Below are 26,941 nucleotides of genomic sequence, written 5' to 3' on the forward strand. Positions count from 1 at the left end.
CAGTAGGTTCGTTACCTTTAATTGTTGGTGCAAGCTATTTTTAGAACGGTGGAGCAGAGCCGTGAGCTGCTCAGAGCTATGCTACAGAGGCTAATGGGATTTCTTGGATTCCCCTCATCAAACTCATCAAATACACAATCAAACAACTCCAAAATGCTCTGGTGGACAAGTTGTGACCTGCACATTCACCACGCTACGAGATAACACAACGTTACCAGACAGAGTTGTTTTAGAGGGAAATGCAGAGACTGCTTGATGAAAAACTGTCCCTGAAGAACAACGTTCTGTTATTATCTCATAGCGTGGTGAATGTGCAGGTCAATACTTGTCCACCAGAGCGTTTTATAGGTGTTGGATTGTGTATTTGATGAGTTTGTTGAGGGAAACCAAGAAATCCCATGAGCCTCCGTAGCGTAGCTCTGAGCAGCTCACGGCTCTGCTCCACCGTTCTAAAAATAGCTTGCACCGACAATTAAAGGTAACGAACCTACTGCTATGACTATAGGGATTATGGCAATGGGCCAATTTGCCAACATGTTGAACTATCCCTTTAACTGTTCAGTATGGCACGGTGGCCCAGAGAGGTCAACATTCAGAAAACACAACAGGAAGTGTTTCTGGGGGGGACATAATACAAGTGACGGACCAGGCTGGGGTGCTTTAGTTCAAAGCTTCTTGCTTCTTGTGTGGAGTGTGGTTTATTAGAACGTCAATATCATGTTATTGATAATATGTACTGTTCGCTCAGCATTAGCCTTTTGGTCCGTCACTTTATTGTTTCCCCTGGAAACACTTCCTGTTTGAGCTTTTTGCAGATGAAATAGTTGTTTTCTGAATTTGTAGCATGTTTGCATCTTTGCCTCAGTGAACTGATGACAACTGATGATGAACTGCGTTTTGACAATAAACAGGAAGAGAAATGATTTCTTAGAAAAAAGTGCAGTTTGGGAACATTAAAGTAAACAGAGGATGTGTACTTGGCAAGACATAACATTTTTCTTTTTTTTTTTACTTTAAAAACATTTAGAATGAAAGTCAAACTTTCCACTTGCATGCACACACACTCACTCACACGCACACTCAGGTATAACACATTCGGTGTGTGACACCTGCCTCGAGCGGTGCCGAGTGCCGACGTGAGGCCCTGTCGTTGAGATCAGGCCGATCACATCCACAGACAACATGAAGACACGTCATTCAGCTGCTGCCGTTACTGGTTCCCTGTGCTGCTGCTGCTGCTGCTTCTCCTGAGAGTTTCAAACAATAAAAATCAATCAAATGAAAAAAAAATAAAATAAAGACCTTCATAGAAACGTTCACCCTCTCTCTCTCCTCCATTCAATCTGTCAGCATTTTATTAATTTGGCAGAGTGTCTGGACTGATCAGCTCCAGGGAGACGAACTAAATGTCGAGACGTCTGATCAGACTTTGGGCAAAGTTATTATGAGGCTTTTGTTTTTGTTTTTTTGTATCGTGGCTGCTTCATATTCAAGTAGCTTTGCAGTAATGAGCATCTCAGACATTCAATGTCAACGTGTGTTTCTTCAGGTTTCTTTCTGATTATTTAACCTGCAACTTTAACATCTGGACTTTCGGCTTCCTGTGGAGAAGCTGGCTCCGCTGTCAGACGTCCTTGAACCGTTGGTCCAGTTTCATCCACTAAGATTGAAAACTTGGCAAAAAAAAGAGACACTGAGACATTGGAGTGCTGACCAGACCACTTCCTGTTCACTACACTGGGAAAAGCTTCTCTTCGAGATGAAACAGGAAATGTTGCTGCAAGGTCAGAAACTACCTTCTTTTTCTAAGACATTTCTGAAAGTTGAGTACTTTCTGCTGGGGATCTCCCTCAATTTCCCAAGAAAAAATAAAAGGTTAGTCATATATTTTCATTATATTTCTATTTTAAGGAACAGACTGACAAACTTTCACGAGTTTCAACCATTTAGGTCAGAAACACTGGGTCAAAATCTGATCAAAATGTTGAAGTCCAGAGTTTAATTAATCAGTTTTGGGGCCTCAATGTGAAAAAAAGTTTCGTCTATATTCAGATATTGAGATTTGTTAGGAGCCAAAAATAAATCCCAGACCAGAAGTGATTTCCAACCTTTTATGTGGAAGAATAAAACCTAAAGAAGTACCGTAACATTCGTCCGTGTCGAGGTGCTCATTGCAGCAAAAACAGAAACCTGAACAGAACCGGTCGCTCTCAGGCAGCTTGCAGGTGTTGGTTTTAAACCCTCCTTTAAATACACAAACACACACACACACAATCCATGTGGTCATGTGTTTTACTGCCGATGCTAATCATCCAAACGTGTGGAGGTGCAGAAGAGTGAGACGTGGTGTCTGATTCATTTTGGCAAAAAAGGAGGCTGAGATGTTGTCGTCACGATACAAAGGTTCATTTTTAACCGTGTCGCTTTGATGATCGACGGGTTCATCCCCGATGGCTTCCTTTATCGATCATTTATTCCACGATCCGTCCGTTTTTACGTCAGCTCAGGATTCAGGACAGCGATACGAGGCTGAGGCGGTGTTTGAGTTGAAGCTTCCAGTCTCACTCAGTCTGGACTCTTTGGGGCTTCATGGAGGCCGAGACACCTCAGCACATTCAGACAGAAACAGAGTTCATGTACCTTCCTCCTCCTCCCCAAACCTCCCCTCGTCCTCCCTCATCCTCCCCCTCTCCCCTAACCTCCTCCCAGCTCTGTCTTCATTGGAGCTGGGAGACCTTGAGGGGTGCGCTGCTGCCAAAGTCCAAGAAGAAGGGTCCTTCCTGTTTGGGCAGGAAGGTGGTGGGGATGACGTTGTAGATGCCTGCAGGGACGTGTTCCACCTCCATGTAGCAGAAGCCACATCTGGACAAAGAAAAGAGAGGCAGAGAGTGAGAAACTTCAGACAAACTGTGGTTAGGGTCTGGAGTTTTGTTCGTTGCAGTTTGTAAACAAAACATTTAAACTCAGCCCCTCCTCTCGGGCTAAGCTGTGTAGCCTCCTGCTCCTGACAGCAGCAGTTGTCAGGACAACAAAGGAAAGGAAATACAGTCTGAAAGAACCGCTGGAGCCGTGGGCCGATTAGCCGACCTTTCGCCAACACCGGGAGCCTCCGTGTTATGTTTTTATGCCGTTGTGGTGAACTAAGAAGCGGGTGTTAGCGGCGGATGCTAACCGCTAGCGCTAGCCGAAGTTAGCATCGAGCTAGCTCCCCACAACGGCCCTAATACTTGTTACCAGTGTCGGTGACGGTCGGGAATCGGTCCGCGGCTCCAGCTCTTCACTCAGACTGTATTTATTTTACTTTGCTGTCCTGACTGCTGCTGCTGAGAGAGAGAGACATGCTAGCACTAGTAGCATCAGAGACAGCTAGTGCGGCTAGCAGGCCTGAGCCCTCCTATTACTGCACGTAGCTTTCTGAGCTCCGTCATTGGCTGGAGAGAAAACACAGACTCTCTCGCCATAGATATCTATGCTTGATTGCGACTCTCTCGCTCCACCCAGAAACGTCCACGTGCTTAACAAAACCTGAACAAAACAGAGCAAAAGACCAAAATACAGGCAGGGGACTAGAAGTCCATAGGTGATGATTAAGACGGATTTCATTTGTACAAGTCTAATGTTTATTTTTGGGCACAAAACTCCAGACCCAACCTTTAACGATCCAGATGTGCCTCAAAATTCAACAAGTTCGTCCACCGATTTGGTTCAGTAGCTTTTGCATAATCCTGCTGACAAACAACCAATTATCAGTCTAATCTTACTTTCATGTCTCAAATGACTTTGTGACATCATGTGCTGCCGTGTGTGTGTGTGTGTGTGTATATAAAGAGTCACTATCCGCAGAGACACGTGGCCGACCGGTGTGACATCGCTGAGATGCTGAGATTCCTGTGGGAACAGTTACAACAACAGTTCTTGTCTTCTTGTCTCGGACATAAATGTGTCTGTAAAACGCTCATTATAATGGTGTGATATCACAGATACTTTATCTGATGTTGTAAATAAAAACAAATACAGTATAAAGGTAGATGATTGTGTTAAAGCTCCATACAGTATAAAGGTAGATGTTTGTATTAATGCTCCATACAGTATAAAGATGTTTGTATTAAAGCTCCATACAGTATAAAGGTAGATGTCCATGTGTAGTGTGATTATAAAGCAGTTCTAGGTTCTATATTAATACTGTGAAAGTATCAAAGCCTCAGTCCACAGAGAAATGCACACAGCCTGTATTCAGAAACTGAGCCTTTAAACCAGCCGTCAGGACTTCCTGTCACTTTGTGATGTCACAACAAAGCTCCTGGACGACACCATCCATCCATCCGACACCATCCAACATTTATCAAGATTTGGTTTCTTTTATTGTTTTATTCTGAAATCTGCTCTTTTTTTTGTTTAATTGGATCGCTCATAAAACAAGTCAGCCAATCAGAAGAGAGATTGAGAGCCTCCTCTCTTCTGATTGGCTGACACCAGCCTGTTGTTACTAGAGCTCCAGGGAGAAGCTGAGAGAGGAGATGGAAAACTACACTAAGATTGTTTTTTTTTAAAGATCCTCTCATGGATTAACACTTCATAATAAAACACTAGAGAACCATGTCATGAATAAAAACTACAGATATATATGATAAAATAATATTAATTAATTAATTCAAAAAAAAACACAGACAAACAAACAACAAACAGTGCAGCATTGTTTCATCGGCTGACTGTGAAAATCTGCATTAGCTGAAAGTGAAGAAGAGTCCAGAACAATACAAGTGTCATTACAAGTGTAACGTGACCAAACATTAACACAGAACACAATGAACTGAGTGTCTGACTTGATCTTGTGACGAGGAGGCTCAGCGGTTATATCATTATTGATAGTAAAAGTAAATGAGCTTTAAAATATAACGTGGAAATTTTAAAGTTTTCAAAAAGACAGAGGCAATTTATTTAGGTTTGAACATTAGGAATAAAACAACTACCGTAATAATAAACTTTATAATCTTATCAATAGGTGTGTATAATGACATTATGAGTGCGTGAGACTGACTGCCTCACTCTGTCTGGTTTCATAATTATATATAATGTTAATTACTGGGATATTTATACTTACAAACGCCCTTGTTTAGGTTTCTCTACAAGCGTTCAGATGTCATTAGACGCCGGCAAACCAATTATTTCCTTTATTTATCGTACATTAGCATGTCTGTGCAGTGAGGCTGCACATTAATGTCATGCTATATTGTTGTGTAACGATGATGAAACAGCCGCAGACGCTACTGAAGAAGAAAAAGTTTCACCAACTCGTACCTGTAATCTCCACTGCTCTTCTTCTGGAAAGCTGCTGCACCCGGATCTCCGACCGTCGACACCGTCACCATCTCAAAACCAACACTGTACTGCCTGCACACACACACACACACAAACGGTCACACTGTTACACTTTTCTGTTGTTATCGTACATTAATTAATTCGTTCAAATGCTCATTAATGCAAAGACTAATGGGTCAATCACTTAGGAGCAGCTCAGTACATTAGGTGATTGAAGCGACTTTGAACGTAGCATCGCTGTTGTTGTGTTTCACCAACTGCACAACCATCTCTAGAGTTTAAAGGGATAGTTCAACATTTTGGCAAATTGGCCCATTGCCATAATCCCTATAGTCATAGCAGTAGGTTTGTTACCTTTAATTGTCGGTGCAAGCTATTTTTAGAACGGTGGAGCAGAGCCGTGAGCTGCTCAGAGCTACGCTATACGGAGGCTCATGGGATTTCTTGGTTTCCCTCATCAAACTCATCAAATACACAATCCAACAACTCCACAATGCTCTGGTGGACAAGTTGTGAGCTGCACATTCACCACGCTATGAGATAATAACACAACGTTACCAGACAGAGTTGTTTTAGAGGGAAATTCATGCAAAACCACTGATGTTGCCTTCAGGGACAGTTTCATCAAGCAGTCTCTGCATTTACCTCTGAATCAACTCTGTCTGGTAACGTTCTGTTATTACTGTATCTCATATACATCACATACATATTTATTGGCAGATTATTTATTTATGTATTTAATGTTCTAGGAAATTATTAGCACAGGAGCAGTTTTAATTTAATTTTAATTCAATTTTAAACTGTTTCAACTGGTCTTAATTGTTTTACACTTTCACAGCAGAACAAGTTAACCAACCTACAGGTACAATAAATTAACCTGAACCTGGCTGCAATTCACATGAGCACCAACACTGGACAAAACTTATTTAACCAATCATAGATTCACAATCAGCCGACACATCTGCAGCGACTGCCTGACGTCCAATCAGAACAAGAACCTCTGAGGAGCAGGGAGTGCATTTCATCCTGCAGATTGTGCTGAATAATCTCCTTTTGTTGCTCCGTTTATCTCTCTAATAAACTTTGATGGGGCTGTATTCAGAAGCACTGTCTGACAAATCATAAACGCAGGTTTATTAGAGTCACTCATCAAAGATACATCAGTTATCAGGACGCAGCAGGTTCGCCAACAAGTTATCTCACATAACCAGACCAGTTTCCACATTTGCTGCGTCAGCTCTGGACTATGGTCTGGCTGCGTTTCTTTAAACCAAACCACACGGTGCAGCAACAGAGCGAACAAAGTGATGGAGGGGAAAACTGAGAGTTGAGGCGGTTTAGATATTTAACATTTCACGCTTATTTGAGATTTTTATCATGTGACAGTCAGATACTTGACCCTGATCAGTGCATGTTCCCATCTGTGTGCAGAGTCAGGGTTCAGAACAATCTGCACTTTTCTCATTGTCAGAAAATCCTCCACACATTCCTGACCTCTTTACAGCCGTGTGTGTGTGTGTGTGTGTGTGTGTGTGCACGCCGGTGATATAAGACACTGAGTTTACAGCTCGGTCATGGCTCGGTCAAAACTACGGCTGGGTCATTAATTCATCTCACTTATGCACAGATTTATGTAAACATGACGGGAGACGGCGTGAAATGGGATGTGCGACAGAATATCTCTGTCATGTCACTGGAGTTAGGTGGCAGAGTTAATAAAGCTGCAATCACTGAGTCATCCTGCTGTGTGTGTGTTAAGGGAAATGTCCCTGAGTCACCCTTTTAATGAGTCCTTAATAAGTCGGACAATAAAAAAGCGTTTGCAGGGGAAACACCGCTGCTTTTGATTTGTGCAGAAACACAAATAAAATGTCAGCTGCAGGTTTGATGCAATATTTCTCAAGTGAGTTTTTTTTTTAGTGCCACTATTTCCCATTTTTTTTAGGAGAAAAATAATGTTGTGTGTCGTGTTCATGATCCACACAACACTGTAGGAAAACAGTAACACAGTGGACAATTATTCATCAGAGGATTTCCACCTGTTTCTACTGATTTACATTTGTTTTATTCAGAGTTTCCTGCAGAGCTGCACTGACGACGTAAATCGATAATCAAAGTTATTTATCGTTCAACAGTAAAATGTTGAGCCTCCAGTACAGATTTGTGACAAGTGTTTGAACCACGCTTGAGAATTCCTTGCAAAAAATGTGTGTTTACGTAAAATTAACATCTAATTGATCAGTTATCAGAACTTCAACTCCTTAATATTGGCATCAGCATCAACCCCAATAATCCCATATGGGTGGACGACATATCTGGGCACTTTATGTTGTAATTGTTACTGTTTGCACTGTATTGTTTTAATATCTGTCACCTGCCAAGCGACTACGGATGCAAATTAGCAGTCATGCTACTTCCGGCATATTTACAAATGTATATTACTGGTGTTCATTATTATGCACTGTCCCTTTTAAATAAATGAATAAATAAATGACCATGACGCTTAAGCAATAAAGGTAACATTTAAAGGGAAACTGTGCAAGTCCGGTCGCTTTTCCACTGTTTTGCTAACGCTCCTCTCGTCCATGTGCATTTGTTTACAACGAAGCCGGCGAAAAATCAATACATGGAGCGGTGGATAACGTTACATAACATATACGATGTTATGACGTGCGTATTTGTTTGGTTTTAACTGTCATAAACAAAAGATTGCCGGTTACGGAGCGCGTTTGTGTCGCGGTGCCGCAGAGACGAGAGCTGGGACGGCGGCCGAGTAACTACACTCAATTCAATTCAATTTATTTGAGGTGGGACAGTGCATGTTCATGAACGAAACATAAAATCGTAAACAAGCCAGATTTTAGCCACAGGCTAATTTCCATCCGTTGCCCCATACATAGATGTTCCCTGATATTGCAAGGTTGGTTTTCAGCCATAAGATGCCAGGTGAAGGCAGAGAGCCTCCATTCTCACTCGTAACAAGTCACAAGATATGTAGTTAACTATCACAATTAGTCCAGAGCATATGCATGTAGCATAGCCATGGGAGAAATCCTGCTTAGTTCCTCTTTAAGCTTTATGTTCTATTGAAGTGAGGCAGATATGCAAAGTGCAGCAGAGACGAAGTAAAGACAGAGTTTCTCATCAGAGGCTTTTATAAGCCGCCGGCTTTGAGTGTAGTTGTGCAGAAATGACCAGATTCTAGGGAAAAGTGTGGTATTATATTGATCCAAAACCAAATGAAAAGCACTTTTAAATATAGAAATCGACATAAACTTAAAACTTGAATCTACAGTGGTGGATCTGTCCTGACCTGGATCCTCGCAGCTCGATGAGCAGCGGTCCCGGCCGCTCCAAGTTGATCTGATAGATCGGGTTTAGTTTGTACGAGTCCTTGTAGTTCCCACAGCCTCCAGCGGTGGCGCCCTTCCACTGGCCGTTGATCTGAGGACACAAGCAGAGACGCAATTAAACATGCAAAACAAACAAAAAACAAACCTGTAAGTAATCTCTGCAGGAGTGTTGGGCGGTTTACGTACTCTCTTGGTGTTGGTGAAGGGATTCGGGATCTTGGAGAAGGTGAATTTTCCTCCAGCGTAAACCTGGGTGAAGAAACGAGAAGACCAACTGAACATGAGCTGGACCAAAGAAAACCAGGAAGAAAGAGGGAAAACAGACTCTGGGTTTGATTCCTGTTGGACCAGAAATGTGCACTTTCATGCTCCTTTTTCTGTTTTTGTCGTGCATTTCAAAGAGAAAACTCAAATTCATCAATATTCAGTCCAACTCCTCCTCTTGGCTTTTATTTTGAAATATTTACCTGTCTTCATTCTTTAATTCATCAAAGACAGATAAAAAACACTAATCTGCAAACAGAAGAGTTGGACTGTTTCTTCCACTTTGATGTTCTTCGTTTTTGATCTTCTTCTTTTCTTTTTTTCATTATAACAGAATCAGAAAATCATCTTTTTTTTTTTTTTTACATCGAAACTACAAAAACAGTTTCCACAGATTTAGTTTCTCCTCACGAGCAGCCGTGTAAAACACATGGTAACATGTTTCATGGAACTTGTAACATGGAAACGACTCTGTTAATTTATTCATGGATCTCTGTAAATCCTTCATATTGGAGCTGTTCTGTTAAAATAAACATAAGGAGAAATAAAAAATAAATAAAATAAAATCCATGTTTCCTGTTTCTGGCTTTAATCCCTGGTGAACAGGAGGGAGTTGATTTTCAAAGAGAAACACTGATCTGAGCTGAGGGGAGAAGGGGGGGGGGTCGTTTACATGGTTACACAGAGAGAATACATACAGAATACATACATATATGAACACACACACACACACACACACACACACACACACACACACACAGCAGACATGTGCACAACAGAGCACATGCTTTATTTTAATGAGTGATTTCAGCGTGAACTGTTCTCCACTCTGCAGAAACCAGAGGAGACCATGAATTATAAAATACTGAAAAAAAAATATTTGGGTCACACGTGTACACACACACACGCAAACACACACACACACACACTGAGAACAGAGGCGTAACTGTTCCTAACATCATTACTCTGCATTATGCACATCCTGACTGACCCCTGTCAATCAAATCTCAGGGCTTTATAAGTTTATTTTCTTGCTGCACTGATAAAGTGGATTTAAACAAACAGAAACTGACCCTGAGTCAGTTTTAGCCACACAGGGATGAACTTGTAAAACGTTAACAGACTGAGCTTCAGTCCTTCGCTCTGTGACACTGGAGAGAGAGAAAAATGCAAATACAGAAGAGTCGACCTCTGTGGGAGATAATCAAAATTACTGCTGTATAAAGTTGAATTCATTTGCATGAATTAATCACCCGAGTGTCTGACTTTTATACAAAGTGTGGAAAACTTTCTCGTTCATCCTTTAAAAAATGACTTGAGATCATTTTTTCATGCCAACATTCATTTTCTCTGGTTTTTCCAGTTCACTGTGAACTGAGCAAAAAAATATAAGGCTGTATTATAATTAGGAGGTGGGATTAAATAAAGATTAAATTCATACTTCTTCCCACTCCTTTCGAATATGTAGTAATATATACCTATTTTGCTTTCTTTTTATGGTCCTTTTATGTTCGTTTGTGGTTAAATGACCATCTATTTTTTGTCTTTTATTGTCACATATTAGAATAAAACTGAATTGAGGTCGCAGATATTGATGATTAAGCCACGCCCACTTTCATCAATCAATACAGAGCATCTGATTTTGGTCAATTCTCGGCCCCAGAGCATGAATTTGTTGCACATCTGGTGAAATTCTGTACACATTCTTTGTATTTGTGGCGCCCTCTGTGGGTCAGGCTCAAAAAGATTTAATAAACCCATTCCCTATGACGACATGCATGATCATTTTGCCCAATATCGTCTAAGCCCTAAGTCGTGCAAAGATATTTTTATTCATAGCGTGACTCCCATGTTTTTAATGTTGCTATAAAAGTTTTTTTCCTCACCCGTAGTGTGTAGTTGATGGTGTTTTGTTTCTCGTACTGGGAAACCACCAGTGTGAAGGTGTGTGTGCCGGCGCTGGTCAGTCTGATCTTGGTCAGGTAGTGTGGGCTGTTGATGCGGATGCCGTCGATGTACGGAGGGGGGTCGGCTGCAAGAGGAGGGGGAGGAGGAGAAGGTGAGCTGCCTGTCACTCATCTACAGGTCATTTACATATACAGTATATCAGCTCTGGAAAAAATAAAGAGACCACTCCAAAATTTTCTTAATAAATCAACATCTTTCGAATCCAGTGTCTATTGAATGTCAACACAACAACACAGAATATTCCACCAATGCTGATTTTTGAACTCTTCCTAAGTTAAAATATTTGTGTTGTGTTGTTCAAAAATGAATATAAACTAGTTTTCTTTTGCATTTTTATTATTCAAGGTCTGAAAACCCTGGAACGTTTTGTTATTTTGACCAGTTGCCATTTTCTGCAAATAAATGCTGTAAATTACAATATTTTTATTTCACATTTGGGAGAAATGTTGTCAGAAGTTTATAGAATAAAACAACTATGTCAATTTTACTCAAACACATACTATATCTTTAAATAGTAAAACCAGACAAACTGATCATTTTGAAGTGGTTTCCAGAGCTGTATATAAATTACATCACAGTGTGTCACAGCTCAGAGCTGCAGAGGGAACTCACCTGGGTAATAAACCTTCTTCCCGTCCGTCTTGTAAACGACCAGAGTGATAAACTCTCTGTTTTGTGCAAAATCATCCTGGAAATAGACACAACAAACAAAAACAAATGAATAATGATTAGATAAAATTGAAATAAGTTCAGTCCCATAGTCCCTTGTGCTGAGGTTTGTCCCAGTGTCTCTGTCACCTTGTCAGTGATGTGTCTGGTGAGCAGCACCCACACAGCAGCGCCACCTGTTGGACACTGGACCTCCAGCTTGTACTGAGGGTTGTTGGCCAGACTGTAGACGTCCTTCACCGGGCCCTGCTTCCCATCCCAGCTACTGCAGAACAAACACACACACACACACACACACACTCAGTCTGGGTCTGACCAGAATACATTCAGAGCTGCGTTTCAGCAGTTTTTTTTTTTTTTTTTACTTCTCTTGTTGTTTTTTTCCAGCCGTATGGACACTTTCTAATAATCGTAGGTATTAAAATTGTCCTTTTGATCGTTGTGTAATCTGTCCACTTAGCATATTGTATATCATATTGTGTTTATTTATTCATGTTACCGATTCACTGTATTATCCACTGTATTTGTATTATTGCATTTATTGTATTCAGTATATTTTATCCTATTCTAAAGCCTGACCAGGGACAAAGACTGCAAATTAGCTGAAGCTAAACGTCTTATATGCATCACATTTTCCATTTTCTATGGCAATGTTGTATGTATTGTCCCTGTTAAATAAACATTAAAATAAATAAAAATACGTCTGTTACTGTTACTATGGCCGTACGTCTTTTACTGACTTTCATAATTATTCAGTCCAACTCCTCCTCTTCATTTTGAAATCTTTCCCTTTACTTCTGTGTCACCTGTCGACCTGTCTTCATTCTTTCATTCATTCATCAAAGACAGATGAAAAACATTAACCTGCAAACATCAGAGTTGGACTGTTTCTTCAACTTTGATGTTCTCTGTTTTTGATCTTTTTTTAATTATAACAGAATCAGATCATCTTTTATTTTATTTTTTTATTAATCCAAACTACAAAAGCAGTTTCCACAGATGTAGTTTCTCACAGCTGGTAATGTGGTAACATGTTTCATGGAACATGTAACGTGGTCTTTACTGACTTATTCTCTTTTTTCCGGCCATGTAGATGCATTTTTAAAAAATAACGCTGGGTTTTAAAAATGCCGCTTATTTCGGGTCTTTCTCTCGGCGTCACATCCCGCTATGTAGGGCTGTTTGATTTTGCCCAAAAATAAAATCTCGATTTTCTTCTCTCAAAAACCGATTTCCGATTACGATTACGATTTTTTTGTGAAATGACAAACTATATTATTTGTGCTGTTTGTGTCTTTTTAAATGAAATCTATCTATCTATCTATCTATCTATCTATCTATCTATCTATCTATCTATCTATCTATCTATCTATCTATCTATCTATCTATCTATCTATCTATCTAGCATGTGCTCATACCTGTGAATACAGGACGACTCTCTGAACAGCGCCGGGTTCCAGCTCAGGTAGATGACGTCATAGTACTGGCAGAGATCCTCAAACGAGATCCAGAAAACACCTGGAGAGCAACGACACATGTGATCTGAATATAGCAACAACAGTATTTCTGCACCTTCGGCTTCAGAAATGCACTGTAATTCATTGCAGTGACGTATCGGCTTGAACTTTACCTAGTGAGGACGTTAAAAGTCTCTGGTGAAGTGGAAAATACAAAATTAATCTTTTTAAAGGTCAGATATGGAGTGGAGTGGGAGTCTAGACAAGAAGAATTCTGGTTTCTCTCCAGGTCTCTTCTTGTTCTTCCAGTTTTCATATTTACTCCGTTTGCCAATATTACGTCACTTGCACTGATCCCTCACTGGCTTCCCACTGTGCTGCTGCTGCTGCTGATGATTAACGTCTAGACGGAGCATCTTCCCAGTGCAGCTGCCGGTGATTCATCCATAAATCCTTTCATTTCTAAAAGCAGCTTGGACGAAGCCACCCCTTCTTCCTTTTGAAGTAATTACACATTTCAAGTTGTCTCGTTTTTATAATTTGTATCTGCTAATTAAACTTCGAGTTAATGACTTCCCTGGGTATTAAATAAATCAGCTGCCAACTCCCTCTGTGAATCTTTGATGCTGAACTTCGTTTGTTTGTAGATTTATTGTTGTGGTGAGAGTTTTTTTTTTTTTTTTACCGTTATCGAACTTCTGTGCCGTCTTGGGGTCAAAGTTGAGGTATTTCAGGAGCTCGGGCGTCCAGTTCTTGTCATCCCGCTCGCTGTAGCGCCCCTTCCACCGCAGATGACTCCACGGGTTCTTCAGCTGCAGGAAACGCATCCCCTGCACAAAAAAAATCAACACTAGATTCAAAAAGCTCAAAACGACAAATGAAGGAATCACAGAGGCTTGGCGGTGGATTTGATTTTCTACCTTCATTAAAATACATTTTATTTCCCAGTCCTTGTGTAGATTTATACTGTTGTGAGCAGCTTATTAAAAGATGAATGTTACTTTTACAGGAGTTCAATCTTAATTCCAGGTGCACATGGAAAAGTTTTACCAGCATGAATTATAAAGTTGAGAACTTTGTTTTAGTGAACACATCATAAAATGTTGATTTATTTATTTGCAGATAAAAGAAAAACCTGTTTACATTTGATGCAAATCACTCTATAAAGAGTGAATTATAAAAAAGCAATGTGCAGGTGAGGTTGGAAACCAATGACCTGCAGTTTCTTAAGAAAAACATCAGATAAATATATGAAGGTTAAATAAATGGTGAAATAAATTTAAATAAAGAACATCAACAGCAAAAAAAACATTACTAAAAGATTAATACAGGAGACAAAAATAAAAAAGAGAAAAGAAAATGAATAAAAAAAACGCATATACATATAAGTCTTGTGTCGTGCCGCCTAAACTGAGCTCACCTTGTGTTCCCTGATGTCGAGGACAGCGTAGGCGTGTGTCGGCACTAAACCCCATCGATCCCCCTCTTCCTCTGTCATCACTCCTGTTGCCGTGGTAATGAGCACATCGCCCCGGTGAAACCTGGAAATGAAGAAAGAGGCAGATGCAGAAGCAAAACGGTTAATAACAATAATAATAATAAGTCACATAAACTTTATTTTTTTCCATCTGATGTTTTGTTGTTGTGTGTATTCACCTCTGGAAGAGCATGCGGAAGGTGTCGTCCTTGCTGAACGACTGATTGTCAGAGTGCATAGCGATGCGTTCAGGGATCCAGCCGGTGAGTGCGTGCAAGTCGATGTTCTGTAAAGACAAAACAAAAGTGAAAGTTCAGACTTTTAACACACAGCTAAATGTGTTGAGTTACTTGGCAAAATGGATGACCTTGTTACAGAAAACGTCATCCAAAACATTCAAGATATCAAATGTGTTTTTATTACATGTTCCTCATTTGCTTTTCTTTGTTTTTAAATTTAATTTTTGTCTAGGAAAGCAGATGAAATAGTCCACACGACTATATTTTCATTTGAACTCATCTCTTTTGATAAGTTTCGGCCTCTTGTCCCAAAGACTTGTGTGTGTTTTCAAGGACCAAAAATAGAAACGGTTGTGGAAACACTGTTTTACTTTGAAATGTCTAGACGTGTGATTTATTTTGAAAATTCTGGGTGTGTGTTGCTGTTGTCTGGACAGTGAAAACGATATGGATGCCCACATTGGCTCCTGATTGGCTCATCAGGCGCAACTACCAGTGGTGAACACAACATGATAATAGATTCAAAGTGTCTTTGACCTCCTGAGCGTTTTAAAATGAAAACTCCGTCGGCTTCACTCACCGAGTTGGAGCCGGGGAAGTCGTAGCCTCCCATCACCTTCATGTAGGCCTTCTCGATCAGCGACACCCACAGCTCGTTCCTGTTGCTGGAGTACGAGCAGAGCAGCTCGCCGTTACGATCCACGGGAAGGTAGTCGTCAATGATCACCTGAGACAGAGACAGAAACAGACACAGACACAGACAGGGTGTTTGTCTGTGGTTCTTTTTCTCCTTGTTTTATTACCAAGTTTATTACAGCTTGTAGCAGCTATTTGTCCTCAATGTCAATGATCAAAAAACTCAAAAATATCAGCCACTGAGACACCTATGGAGTGAAAAGTCCATTGTCCAGGCAAAAATAAAGTTTCTTATGTCCTCCCTTGTAATGTCTGATATTGTTAGTGCTAATGTCTTAGCTGTGTGCTACTTGCGTGTGTTTCTAGCTGTACTTTCCTCTCTTGCTTTCTCTCGCTCTTCTTCTCCCTGTCTGCATGTTATGTCTGCATGCCATGAGCTTTTGTTATGCTGTATGTCAGACTTCTTACCTGTTTTACTTGTTATTATGAGCTTTTACTAGGTAGATTGTTACATAAATTGTGTTTTGATTGAAAGTACTTAATTGTTGCCCCTTTCTTTGGTTTTTAGGGTGCCTTTAACATCTGGCCATGGACAACGGACGAAAACTAGCCTTGTTGGCTAACTCTGGCCCACTTACAGTTTTTCTTTTAACTCTGTTGATTAGTGGCGCACTGTCCCTATGAAATAAACTAATAATAAATAAATAGGTTTATTTTCCGTTGGCAAACAAACAAATAAAGAACAATGGCTCTTTGCCGCCTCTCTTGCCCTGGTAAAAAACCATCAGCCCTCCCAGGTGCCTGGCCCACCTGTGCCTGTCTACCCATCCCCTACCTTCAAAATAAAAGCATTGTTAAATACCCAAATTAACTCAAACAATACTAAATATCATAAGCAAACTAAAGGTGTATTCTTCAAAACTAAACAACAACAAAAAATAACAAAATAATAAGTGATAAAATATTATAAAAATAACAAATAGCTCCAACACAGCTCATTTTGATGCTGCTGTACAGGTGAAGTGGTGTCTCACCTTCCTGGGAACTCCGTTGATGTGCAGCTTGACCATGTACTTCCCACAGGGGTTATACTCTGGCTCGCCTCGTCTGTTCTGGGGGTAGATGATGCTGCAACACACACACACAATCAAAGTGTCAGGAAGGGATTGAAGCTGAATTGGGAGGAGGGAAACAGACCCTGAATGCACAATGTCACAATAACAAAAAACCCAGTAATTTTTTATAATAAATTAGTGTTTTTTTTCTTCAGAAAATCGTTTCCTGTTGCCCCCATGTAGAACAAACGCAAAACAAAAAACTGTTTATTATAGAGCGATGGCTGCATGGAAAGCTCTGCCGAGATTTTTGATGCGAGAAGGTAGTGTTGCCTCTTTTAAACAGTGACTAAAGATGTATTTGTTTTTACAAGAGGGAGTGACTCTCTGACCATTAGAGACAGTTGCATGCCTATAAAATAATGCAAATGATTTCTGTTTCTTTGTACTTTAAGAACAGTTTGTAAATGAGATGTGAGCTTTTTTTATGTTTTGTGTTGCTGTTGTCCACAGGGCCGTTGCTAGGAATTCTGGGCCCCCTTAAAGAATACTAAAGTGGGCCCCTCCCCCTAACTTTTCCTTTTTTTTTTCTTAGACTACGTATGTATTATCGTTTTTTATTTAGCCTTCTTTGTTTTGATGGTAATGCAGCATTAACACTGCAAAAACTCAAGTATCTTAGCAAGAATATTTGTCTTATTTCTAGTCAAAATGTAATTTCTAGTCAAAACAAATCTCATTCTACTTAAAATAAGACACATTATATTAAAAGTAGCTTGTTTTTAGACACTTTTTACTTCGTTCAAGCATATTTTCATTTGGAATAAGTAGAAAAAATCTGATAGTGGAGCAAGTTTTTCTTCCTTATTACAAGCACAAAAAACTTACTTTCACTGGCAGATTTTTCTATTTATTGTGAATTTAAGTGAAAATTATCTAAAAATAAGTAAATTTTTAGTTAATGAGTCTTATTTTAAGTGGAAAGAGATTAGTTTTGACTAGAAATGAGATATTTGGACAAGAAATAAGACAAATATTCTTGGAAAGATGTTGAGTTTTTACAGTGTACTATGAGTATTATTCAGGGTCTTACGCAGAATAAATCAGTCATACAAAGATTAGACCACTGTGGTTTTTTATGGGCTCCACTGGGCGCTGGGCCCCTAGAATTATCATCACCTTTCTCCTCTATACAACGGCCCTGGTTGTCCACTGTATGAATGATGATGATCTATGTTGAATGTTCTGTGTTAAATTCTGAAATAGAAATGTTTGTAAGACGTTTTGACCCCAGGAAGAATAGCTGCTGTCTTGTACAGCAGCTAATGGGGATCTAATAAACAAAAAACAACAAACAATGCACCACCGCAGTACCTGGTGATCAGCTTCTTGTTGTAGCGCCTCTCGTAGGCGGCGCTGATGGCGAGCGAGGCCACAAAGGAGCAGTCAGACACCACCGTCTGGACGAGAGAGAGAGAGAGAAGTGAAGAAGGTTATTTCTTCTTGTCTCTTATGATGTTACGCCCTCTAGTGGCTGAATTTAAAGAGAGTGTGAACACCAACACCGACCTGTTTGATGCTGAAGCTGGACACAGACATGATCATGGTGGGGTTATTGCAGATCTCGTCCGGCCTCACCCAGCGGGAGAAGATGGCTTTCTGTTTGGGCGACAGAGCCAGTTTCCCCGTCTTGTCCCTGTGAGTGGAAGAATTCAAGATAGATTTTTCATATAGCTCTATTGTTATTTATTATTCTCTGTTTTTATCAGTGTCATAGTGTCATACATTCACTGCAAGGTATATGTTTTTTTCTTTAAATGACAAATAAAAAGTAATCTGGTAATCTATGTGTTTACTTCACTGACCTCTCTCCATTTCATTCATCATCCCAACTAAATACAATATATAATTCTAATGATTTTAATCAGTCTAATTGTTATTATCGTCTTTTACTGTCTTGTTTCTTTCTTTTTCTTTTAACTGTATTTTTCTGTTTTTAATTTTATTGTATTTCTGTGCCTCTGTAAAGCACTTTGAATTGCCTGGTGTATGAATGAATTTGCCTTATCTAAACCTCATCCAATAAATCTCTCTTATGCAGACACTGATATTACAGCAGATTAATACATTTGTGTGTTAAAATTTAAGTCCAAAATAATTTTACTGCACATGCACATTGTTCCTGTTTTGAAATCAGACAGGCAGCATATCCATAGATCATCATTACATCATCAATATTACATAATCTTCTTTTATCTGGAAAGTGTCTTGTCATGTTTTATGTTGACATCGCACTGGTGGTTTACACTCTTGCAAAACTTACTTCTGTTTTATGATGCGTTCGTTTTTCTTTTCGGTTTTTATTTCCCCTTTTTTTCTGTGACAGTGTCTTTGTCTTATTAAACTCAGACAAGAGAGTTGGTTTACTCTTTTATCAAACCAAGAACTGACCGATCGGCTGAACCAGTTTGAAACCGATGATTCAGACACATCTTTAGATTTCAAATTCTTGTCACCAAATGTGCACAGAATAAAACTGATTTTAATATAATGGGAGGACAGATTGAAACCTTTTTCTACAGTGATATTCATATTAAAAGAATGACATTAAATAATAACAATGATAATAGAAGTGTAACTCACGAGAAGGGGACGGGGAAGGCGAATCGCTCCTTCAGGTCCACACTCATGAAGGGCACGTAGGCCATGCTGTTGATTGTAGACGTACTCCTGAAAATTAACAAGAGTTAACAGATGATTATTAGTCAGTCATCAGTGTCGGTATTTTAAAAGAAACAAAGAATCTGAGACTTGTCTTTGGTATGAGGATCATCTCATCCTAAAACCTGTTTAACGAGTCTTTACTGTTCACTTTATACGTAATTTCACTTTTGTAATCTTACCTAATGGTACTTATCAAAACAGGTGTTTATATGATTTTACACTATGAGTCCTGCTGCACTAAACCACCATGTGGCTTCAGTTTCTAATAATTTTTCTGGACTTCTTTTGCATTTCAAACTGTTTTTATTTTTTATTCTAACAGGACTTTTGCCTTATTTGTAGAAATTTCAGAGACTAAATACTTTAGTAAATTTATGCTGAAGATGGAGAATTACCAAAGAAGGACAAAGGATAAAAAATAATTCAAAGGGATAGTTCAACATTTTGGCAAATTGGCCTGTTGCCATAATCCCTACAGTCATAGCAGTAGGTTCGTTACTTTTAATTGTCGGTGCAAGCTATTTTTAGAATGGCGGAGCAGAGCCGTGAGCTGCTCAGAGCTACACTACGGAGGCTCATGGGATTTCTTGGTTTCCCTCATCAAACTCATCAAATACACAATCCAACAACTCCACAACGCTCTGGTGGACAAGTTGTGACCTGCACATTCACCACGCTATGAGATAATAACACAACGTTACCAGACAGAGTTGTTTTAGAGGGAAATACAGAGACTGCTTGATGAAAAACTGTCCCTGAAGGCAACATGCATCAGTGGTTTTGCATGAATTTACCTCTAAAACAACTCTGTGTGGTAACGTTGTGTTATTATCTCATAGCGTGGTGAATGTGCAGGTCACAACTTGTCCACCAGAGCGTTGTGGAGTTGTTGGATTGTGTATTTCACTGTACTAGCTGTATATGTGACTAATAAAGTACCTTTACCTTTACCTTTATTTGATGAGTTTGATGAGGGAAACCAAGAAATCATTCTTTAGTCGTCTCATTTAAAGCCCACTTAAACAAGCTGGTCACTAATCTTAGGGTGAAACTTGGGTTTTTGTTCAGAAATAGAACCTGTTTCTCCCTCAAGGTTAGAAGAAAATTAGTGACAACAACCTTCTTGCCTATTCTTGACTACGGTGATGTACTTTATTTGAACGTGTCATCTAAATGTCTCCAGCCTCTAGACACTGTTTTTCATACGGCATTGAGATTTGTCACAGGGTGTAGTCGTCTCACCCATCATTGTGAGTTGTACTCAAAATCAAATCTGCCCCCCCTTAGTGCACGCAGATATGTACATTGGTTGACCTTAATTTATAAGGCTCTTTTAGGCTTGATGCCTTCGTATTTGTGCATATTACTGCAAGAAACAAGCAGTAGTTATGTTTTGCGCTCTTGTTCAACCCTTGTTTTATCTGTTCCCCGGGTAAGGACTGAATTTGGGAAAAGAGCATTCAGCTCCGCCGCCCCTTCGGCATGGAACACTTTACAGAAAGAGCTGAAACTCGCTAAACTAATCCCACTTGGAGCCTTTCGCTCTATTTTGAAAGATAGGCAGCAGAAATTCACCCAGCAGTGCCTGTGCTTCAAATCTTAAATTATTTATTTTGTTGTTCCAATTGTTGTATCTGAAGTTGTAAAACTCTGTATATTTTCTAATTGTTATTCTTTGCATTTCTGTGTTGACATGTATTGCTGCTGTACCGCGTGCTGCTGACCATTTTTGGCCAGGTCACCCTTGCGAAAGAGATCCTGATCTCAATGGGCTTTTATCTGGTTAAATAAAGGTTAAATAAAAATAAAAACATGTGTTCAGACAGTGATTCACCTTGTCTCTCATCAATACTCATATAACACTATTCTAATTTCAGAGCAGATTAAAATCATAAAATGTTCTGGTTCAGTTCGGTTTTTTCTGGACTGTATAATGATATTAAAAAACATTTCAATGTCTACCAGAACCTGTGGGTCACAAAACCGTCTGAAAACTCACAATTAACCACCAGTCTCACCTGAGCACCTCGATCTCTTCAGACGTGTAGCGCTGACCGTGCGGCTCGCTGGACTGGACCGCCCGGACCGGCTGGGGTTGCGGTCGGTCGTGGAGGCTGAAGTCGGGTCCCAGGGGGAAAAACTGACGAACCGGTCCCCCAGAGCTGCTGCCAACACCGCCGGACGGCTTGGCTCCAGAAGGGCCCGTCCTGTCCTGAGTCTGGGCTGGACCTGATCTGGACTGGGAGTCTTTAAGACCTTCGGCTCTGAAAGGAAACAGAGCAGGAGGTTTTTATTCACATCTGTAAAATACACAACAACTCTCTTTAGAAATAAAACACAAAAACAGAAGAGGAATATAACGAAATGAGCTGAACTCAAAGAAATCTCTAGGCTCACATCCACCTGTGTCACAATAAATAAATTAATAAAACAAATATAATAACACACTCATAACCAATGTAAAAAAAACCATGACTACACATCCTGCTGTCTTTCTGTCTTTTCATCCTACAAACAGACAAACTAGTATTAATGTCTCGTTAATATCTAAGGACCGGACCTGGTCATATACTGTAACTGCACTGATTAGAGAAAAATCTGTGTGAATTTACATCAGTGAGATGAGATATAACTTAGTAAAGGGGCTTATTTGGTGCTTTAATGTTAAATTTCCTCTTTCCTCTCCTTTAGTTCATTAGTTTATTTAACAGGGACCGTGCACATCAGTAAACACTTTAGTAGAGTATTTTTAGTCTGTCAGAGGTTACAGAGTCAGGTATAAACGTTAACAAATAAACAAAGACAACATATACAACAGTATTGATGAGCACTAAGTCATGCAAAGCAGAAGCACAGACATAAGGAGCATACACAGCATAAAAAGCACATAAAACTGCCTGACACAATAAAAGCAGAACCACAATAAGACGTATGCAGGTACATGGGGTTGGTCTAGCGAAAGCAAGCTAGCGGCAGGTATTTAAGCAGCACATCAATAAAATACATAATATGACAAATATCAAACTGTGTGCACTGGAGCTGTGGCAGAGCTGGAACAGCCACGTTACAATAAAAGAGAAGAAACATCTGACATCTACCTGTCTAAAGCTTGACGTGCCAACTGCTTCAGCTTGGTCTGCAGCGCCTGGTCCGACGTGTCGTTGGACTGTTGGAAAACACAGAATGAACTTTGACGTCAAAGTGTAGGTGACTGGATTTTAGGTTACTTTTTTCTTTTATACATTGCCTTCTCTTGAAGGTTTTGGGTCAGAAAACCACACCAACATTTTTGTTGCAACTTGAAGGGAATTAATTGTCCTAATAGAAGAGCCGCCTGCTTAGATTTATTAGCAAGAAACAAAATTGATTTAGCTTTGTTCCAGGAGACACATCTGCGTAGAGATGATGTTAACAGATTGGAAACAAACCACTATAAAGTGATGTGCTTCCTCTTCTGCTTTAAATAAAACAAAAGTGATCATAATACTGATATGTAGAGCACTACAAATAACCAGCATGATGAAGATGGTGGAGTTGCATTTATTAAGTGTATTTATAATGAAAGGAAAGTGGAAAACACAGAGGGAGAGTGAGGAGGCAAACAGGAAGTAACGTCTGAGAGAGAGAGAGAGAGAGAGAGAGAGAGAGAGAGAGAGAGAGAGAGAGAGAGAGAGAGAGAGCTACCGTCTTGATGCACAGCTCCACAGCCTGAGTGTACAGTTCAATGGCTTCGTCGTCGTTTCCCTTCTCGTCTTCCTCAAAGGCCTGAGTGACCAGGAAGTGGGCGCGCTCCAGGTCCACCTGCTGCCGGGACTTCAGCGGGTCGATCTTCTGCGCCTGGACTGGAGGGGGGAGGGGTCAAAGGTCACAAGAAAGAAAGTTTAGGACAGCTTTCATTTCTCCATCTGCAGTAACTTTGATGTTATTTTCACTTCAGCTACAAACAGGGAAAAAAACTGTTTATATAATCCGCTGTCTTCTTTCTTTTTGGGGTATTAATAATCATTTACTAGTTAATAAAACACATACAGGTGATAACAACTGCAGAAAAACACCTTGTTTTAAAAAGTGAGACAAATTTGCTTTGCAGGTCCTTTCATGCCTGTTATAAATCATATAAGGAGGTGTTTATGGCCATTTCAGAGATGTAATGTGTTGCATGTGAACTGGACTGCACAGCCACAGACGTAAATTAATAAAACTATATTATGAATTATAAAATAAAACATTATCATCATCTCTTTAAAGCAGCTGTCACAGTAGAAGTTGCTTTCGATCTCACAGTAAACAGCAGGAACATATTACAGTACAGCTACACACACACGGTGTTAAATGTTATTCAGTCACTGTGGTCACACCCATACATGCGCACACACACACCCATAGTGTGGGCCGGGAGAGTCACGGAAAAATGCAGTCAGTCAGACAGCAGCAGAGAAAATATGTCCTCAGGGCCCGTTCAGGAACATTCCTCTTTACTGCTACGATTATTCAAAGCTCAGATCAAAAAAACGTAACGGGAAGTTCACAGTGTTAAAAAAATTTACATTTACATTGACACAGAAAAAACTCCTTTAACAGCAGCATTGTTGACTTTTTGTTTGTTTGTCTTCTGTATTTGCATTTACAACAGCATCTACTGTGTTTGCACTGCAGGTTGTCTTTCAGAGTGTTGAGCAAGAATGTAGATTAATATACACTGTAAACATGCTCATAGAAATAATACTGTAATAATAGGTGAGACCAGTGATTACTTTGAAGGAGGAGAATATATATTAGAAAGACCTTATTTTATTTTTTTCCTAAATTGATTACATTTTTTTTTTAATCTTTGGAAAAAAGACAGCAACAACAATAAAACAGTTCCTTTATCTAATAAAGGTTTGTGTTTGGGACTGTTGCTCAAAGCAAGATCTCTTTTCCTGCGATTAATTAATCCATTTTAATCCATTTTAGACTGTTTTACCGTCCCTTTATTCTATGATTATCTTCTGTTTTTATTTCCCTTTCAATATAATATTTTCATTTGCGGTCATTTATTTTATACCTACTTTATTTACCTATTGATTTTACTCACTTGGGATTCTCAATTTCCTTTCATGTCTTCAATTTAACTAAAATGTTATTACCATACATTTTATTTCTCGCTTTACTTTTTTAATACCACTCCTCAATTTTAGCATTTTCTTTTTGCTTCAGTGTTTCCTCATTTCCTCCTATTATTGTCTTATGAACATTGCTTTTGTTTATTACTAGGACACAACCAATCTAAATGGATGAATTTTATATTGATTTGGCATTTTGTGTTTCAGTACTTGTGTGAAAAGTGCAGGTATACATAAAATCTGATTGTGTTATGTACTGTAAAGTGTCATCTTAATGCAGAATAACACTGTGGCTCCAATGTGTCTCTGCTCAGGTGAGCTTACCTGCATTATGGAGGGCTTGGACCCGATCCAAGTACTCATTCACTTTGTCCTGGATCCCATCCAGCTTGGACCCTGCCATGCCAGCATATATCAGGGCCTGGGCTGCCTCCTATGGTAAACAATCATAAAAAAAGAAGAAGCAGCTGTTCAGGAGAATACATCTATCAAATCAGTCCTTTGAAACTGTTACACTGTGACTTCATAAATATAAAATTATGACATTTCATTATCTTCTCTTTCATGTGGGTTTAGGAAATCAAAGTGGCAAGTGAAACTATGTGTTAACTTTGATGAGCTAATGTGCTAATGTTGACAGGTAGCAGCCGTTAACACCTGTCTACTTCACACACACAGAGACGTCTACTTACCTTGTAATAAAACACAGCCTCGTTGTATTTGCCATTTTGGTCGTATGTGACAGCTGTTTTGGCAAATTTGACAGCATCGAGCTCCAGCGCCGCGTAGTCCATCCTGAACTCAAACTTGTTGACAGAGTGACAAGCTCTGACTAATAAGCCAGCTAGCTAAGGGCTAGCTAACTGCTAGCTCCCGTAAATTCGCCAAATTAACAAAATGTCCACGTTTCGCTCGCAACCAAAATCATTTCATGAACTCGGGCGACACATGTTTGAATCGATCTCCACGAGCGTCCCCACTCCAGAAGCCAAAAAAACGAGCCAGTTGAAGCTCTGCTGCTCTCTACCTAGTGACAGGTAACTCCACAGTGCTAGCGGATACCAAAACAACCCACTGCTGCTGCTGCTTCCGGGAGACACGAGCCAACCGCGCAGGCGCAGTCGAGGACGCAGGTTGACGTACAGTTATGATGCGTTCAAGTGCAGTGAAAAACTTGAAAAAACAAACAAACTCACAAAAACCCTATCACAAAACATAAAACATTGCATGCACAACTTGATAAAACCTAAAACGATATAGGATATGCACGTAACGTTTGTCGTTGTTTTTACACTGATGAAATCTAAAACAGAGAATCAACATATTAAAGCTATATTTGTTTTGTTATAGGTCATATTATGTGAGTTTAAGACGGTTTAAGATAATACATGAAAAAGTGTTAAGATATATCAGAAAAGTGTCTCTCAACACATTCTTTAGGGTTTCCCCTCACATTTTGAGAAAGGTACACTTCAAGAACGAGACATTTTTCATCCAATGTAATAATAACAAATTGAATGGACAATCTGAATGTTGTAAATTATAGTATTGGTATGCATAGCAAGAGAAGATGTAATGATTTTCGCCACATCAGCAACATGTTTATAGTCCACTTGTTGTCACTAGGTGACAGTATGAAGTTGCAGTTCTAGATACTTATTTAATTCCGTGGAATAATTGTAGAATTTTGTTATGAAAATGATCACCTCACCGGGTAATAACGATTCTCTGCGTCATCATCTTGAAATGGACCCTACCCAGCCTGCTGCAGCAGGGCAACTGAACTGTCATATGGGAGCATCAGCGTGACATCACATCAAAAATAAAATAAAATAAAATAAAATAAAATAAAATAAAATAAAGTGAAATGAAATGAAATGAAATGAAATGAAATGAAATAAAAATAATACTGTACCTTTATTTTGACAGCTGCTTTTATCGAGTTTCCTCTCGACGCTCTGATTGGTTGGAAAGAAATTTCGAAGAGTGCGCACATAAATCTCCCACCAACAGTCGTCAGTTTCTTTCTGGACATGTCTATCAGCGACTCGGTGTGGTGTTGGACTATGCGATTCGGAGAGAGAGAAAAAGTGAGACAAATGTTTTTTTGGGGGAAACTTTTTAGCTGAGAGATTTCGAGACCATACATTCGCATTTCACGGACTCTGGTCGGCGGACGTGCCCTTGACTTACAGTGAGTTACGTTATTTTTTTAACAGTCAGTCGAGACCTGCGGTCGAGGCTAACTATTAATTAGCATGGTCATTTTTATTAATGTTGGCTGGCACGGTATGTGCGTATGAACTGTCGCTTCGTGTGGTGAAATCTATGGGTGAAATGTACCGAACAATACAGCACAGGTTTGTTGTTTTGCTGCTAGCCAGGCTAACCGCCCTCGAGGCGGGCTAGGTAGTTAGCTGTTAGCATCGATTGATAGCAGAGTGAGTTAGCGTTAGCCGCTGCAGTGTGTGAGCCAACAGTGAAACATACCAGGACAAGGTTGTTTTCAGAGTCATGGAGGGATACACGGTGGAGTATTTCTAAAAACCTGTTTACACAAGTGTACAGTAATGTATAGGCTAATTGATTTGGCAGAATAATGGGGAGGGGGGGGGGGGACAAAAAAAAGTCTAGAAGCTTTATATGAGTAGGCATAGCATAGCTGTTAATCACCA

At 39.7% G+C, this 26,941-nt stretch overlaps 1 protein-coding gene across 1 annotated transcript; it reads right to left on the bottom strand.

The window, feature by feature from the left end:
* Positions 1-907: 907 nt before the first annotated feature.
* capn7 (calpain 7) lies at positions 908-25,348 on the bottom strand. The gene is made up of 21 exons (XM_085803062.1): positions 24,959-25,348; positions 24,591-24,699; positions 22,846-23,003; positions 22,260-22,327; positions 21,180-21,425; positions 19,081-19,167; positions 18,007-18,133; positions 17,812-17,897; positions 16,417-16,510; positions 15,327-15,473; positions 14,687-14,793; positions 14,451-14,571; positions 13,716-13,860; positions 12,992-13,091; positions 11,703-11,838; positions 11,517-11,592; positions 10,823-10,968; positions 8,859-8,921; positions 8,633-8,763; positions 5,299-5,391; positions 908-2,862 (listed from the first exon to the last, which is right to left on the bottom strand). Exons 1-21 carry the CDS (start codon positions 25,058-25,060, stop codon positions 2,718-2,720), a joined length of 2,487 nt encoding a protein of 828 aa, XP_085659188.1. The 5' UTR covers positions 25,061-25,348; the 3' UTR covers positions 908-2,717.
* Positions 25,349-26,941: the final 1,593 nt, after the last annotated feature.

The sequence above is a fragment of the Trachurus japonicus genome, chromosome 16 (genome assembly GCF_045865225.1).
Source record: "Trachurus japonicus isolate A0001 chromosome 16, Traja_1.0".
NCBI lineage: Eukaryota > Metazoa > Chordata > Actinopteri > Carangiformes > Carangidae > Trachurus > Trachurus japonicus.

Bases quoted from the DNA above. Each gene is read 5' to 3' on its own strand.
- capn7 (XM_085803062.1), bottom strand. From the start codon at position 25,060: ATGGACTACGCGGCGCTGGAGCTCGATGCTGTCAAATTTGCCAAAACA. The intron at 18,134-19,080 runs GTGAGTTACACT...TTCCACTCACAG, and splicing joins GCCTTCCCCGTCCCCTTCTC to GGACAAGACGGGGAAACTGG. The intron at 11,593-11,702 runs GTGACAGAGACA...GTCTATTTCCAG, and splicing joins CCAGACACATCACTGACAAG to GATGATTTTGCACAAAACAG.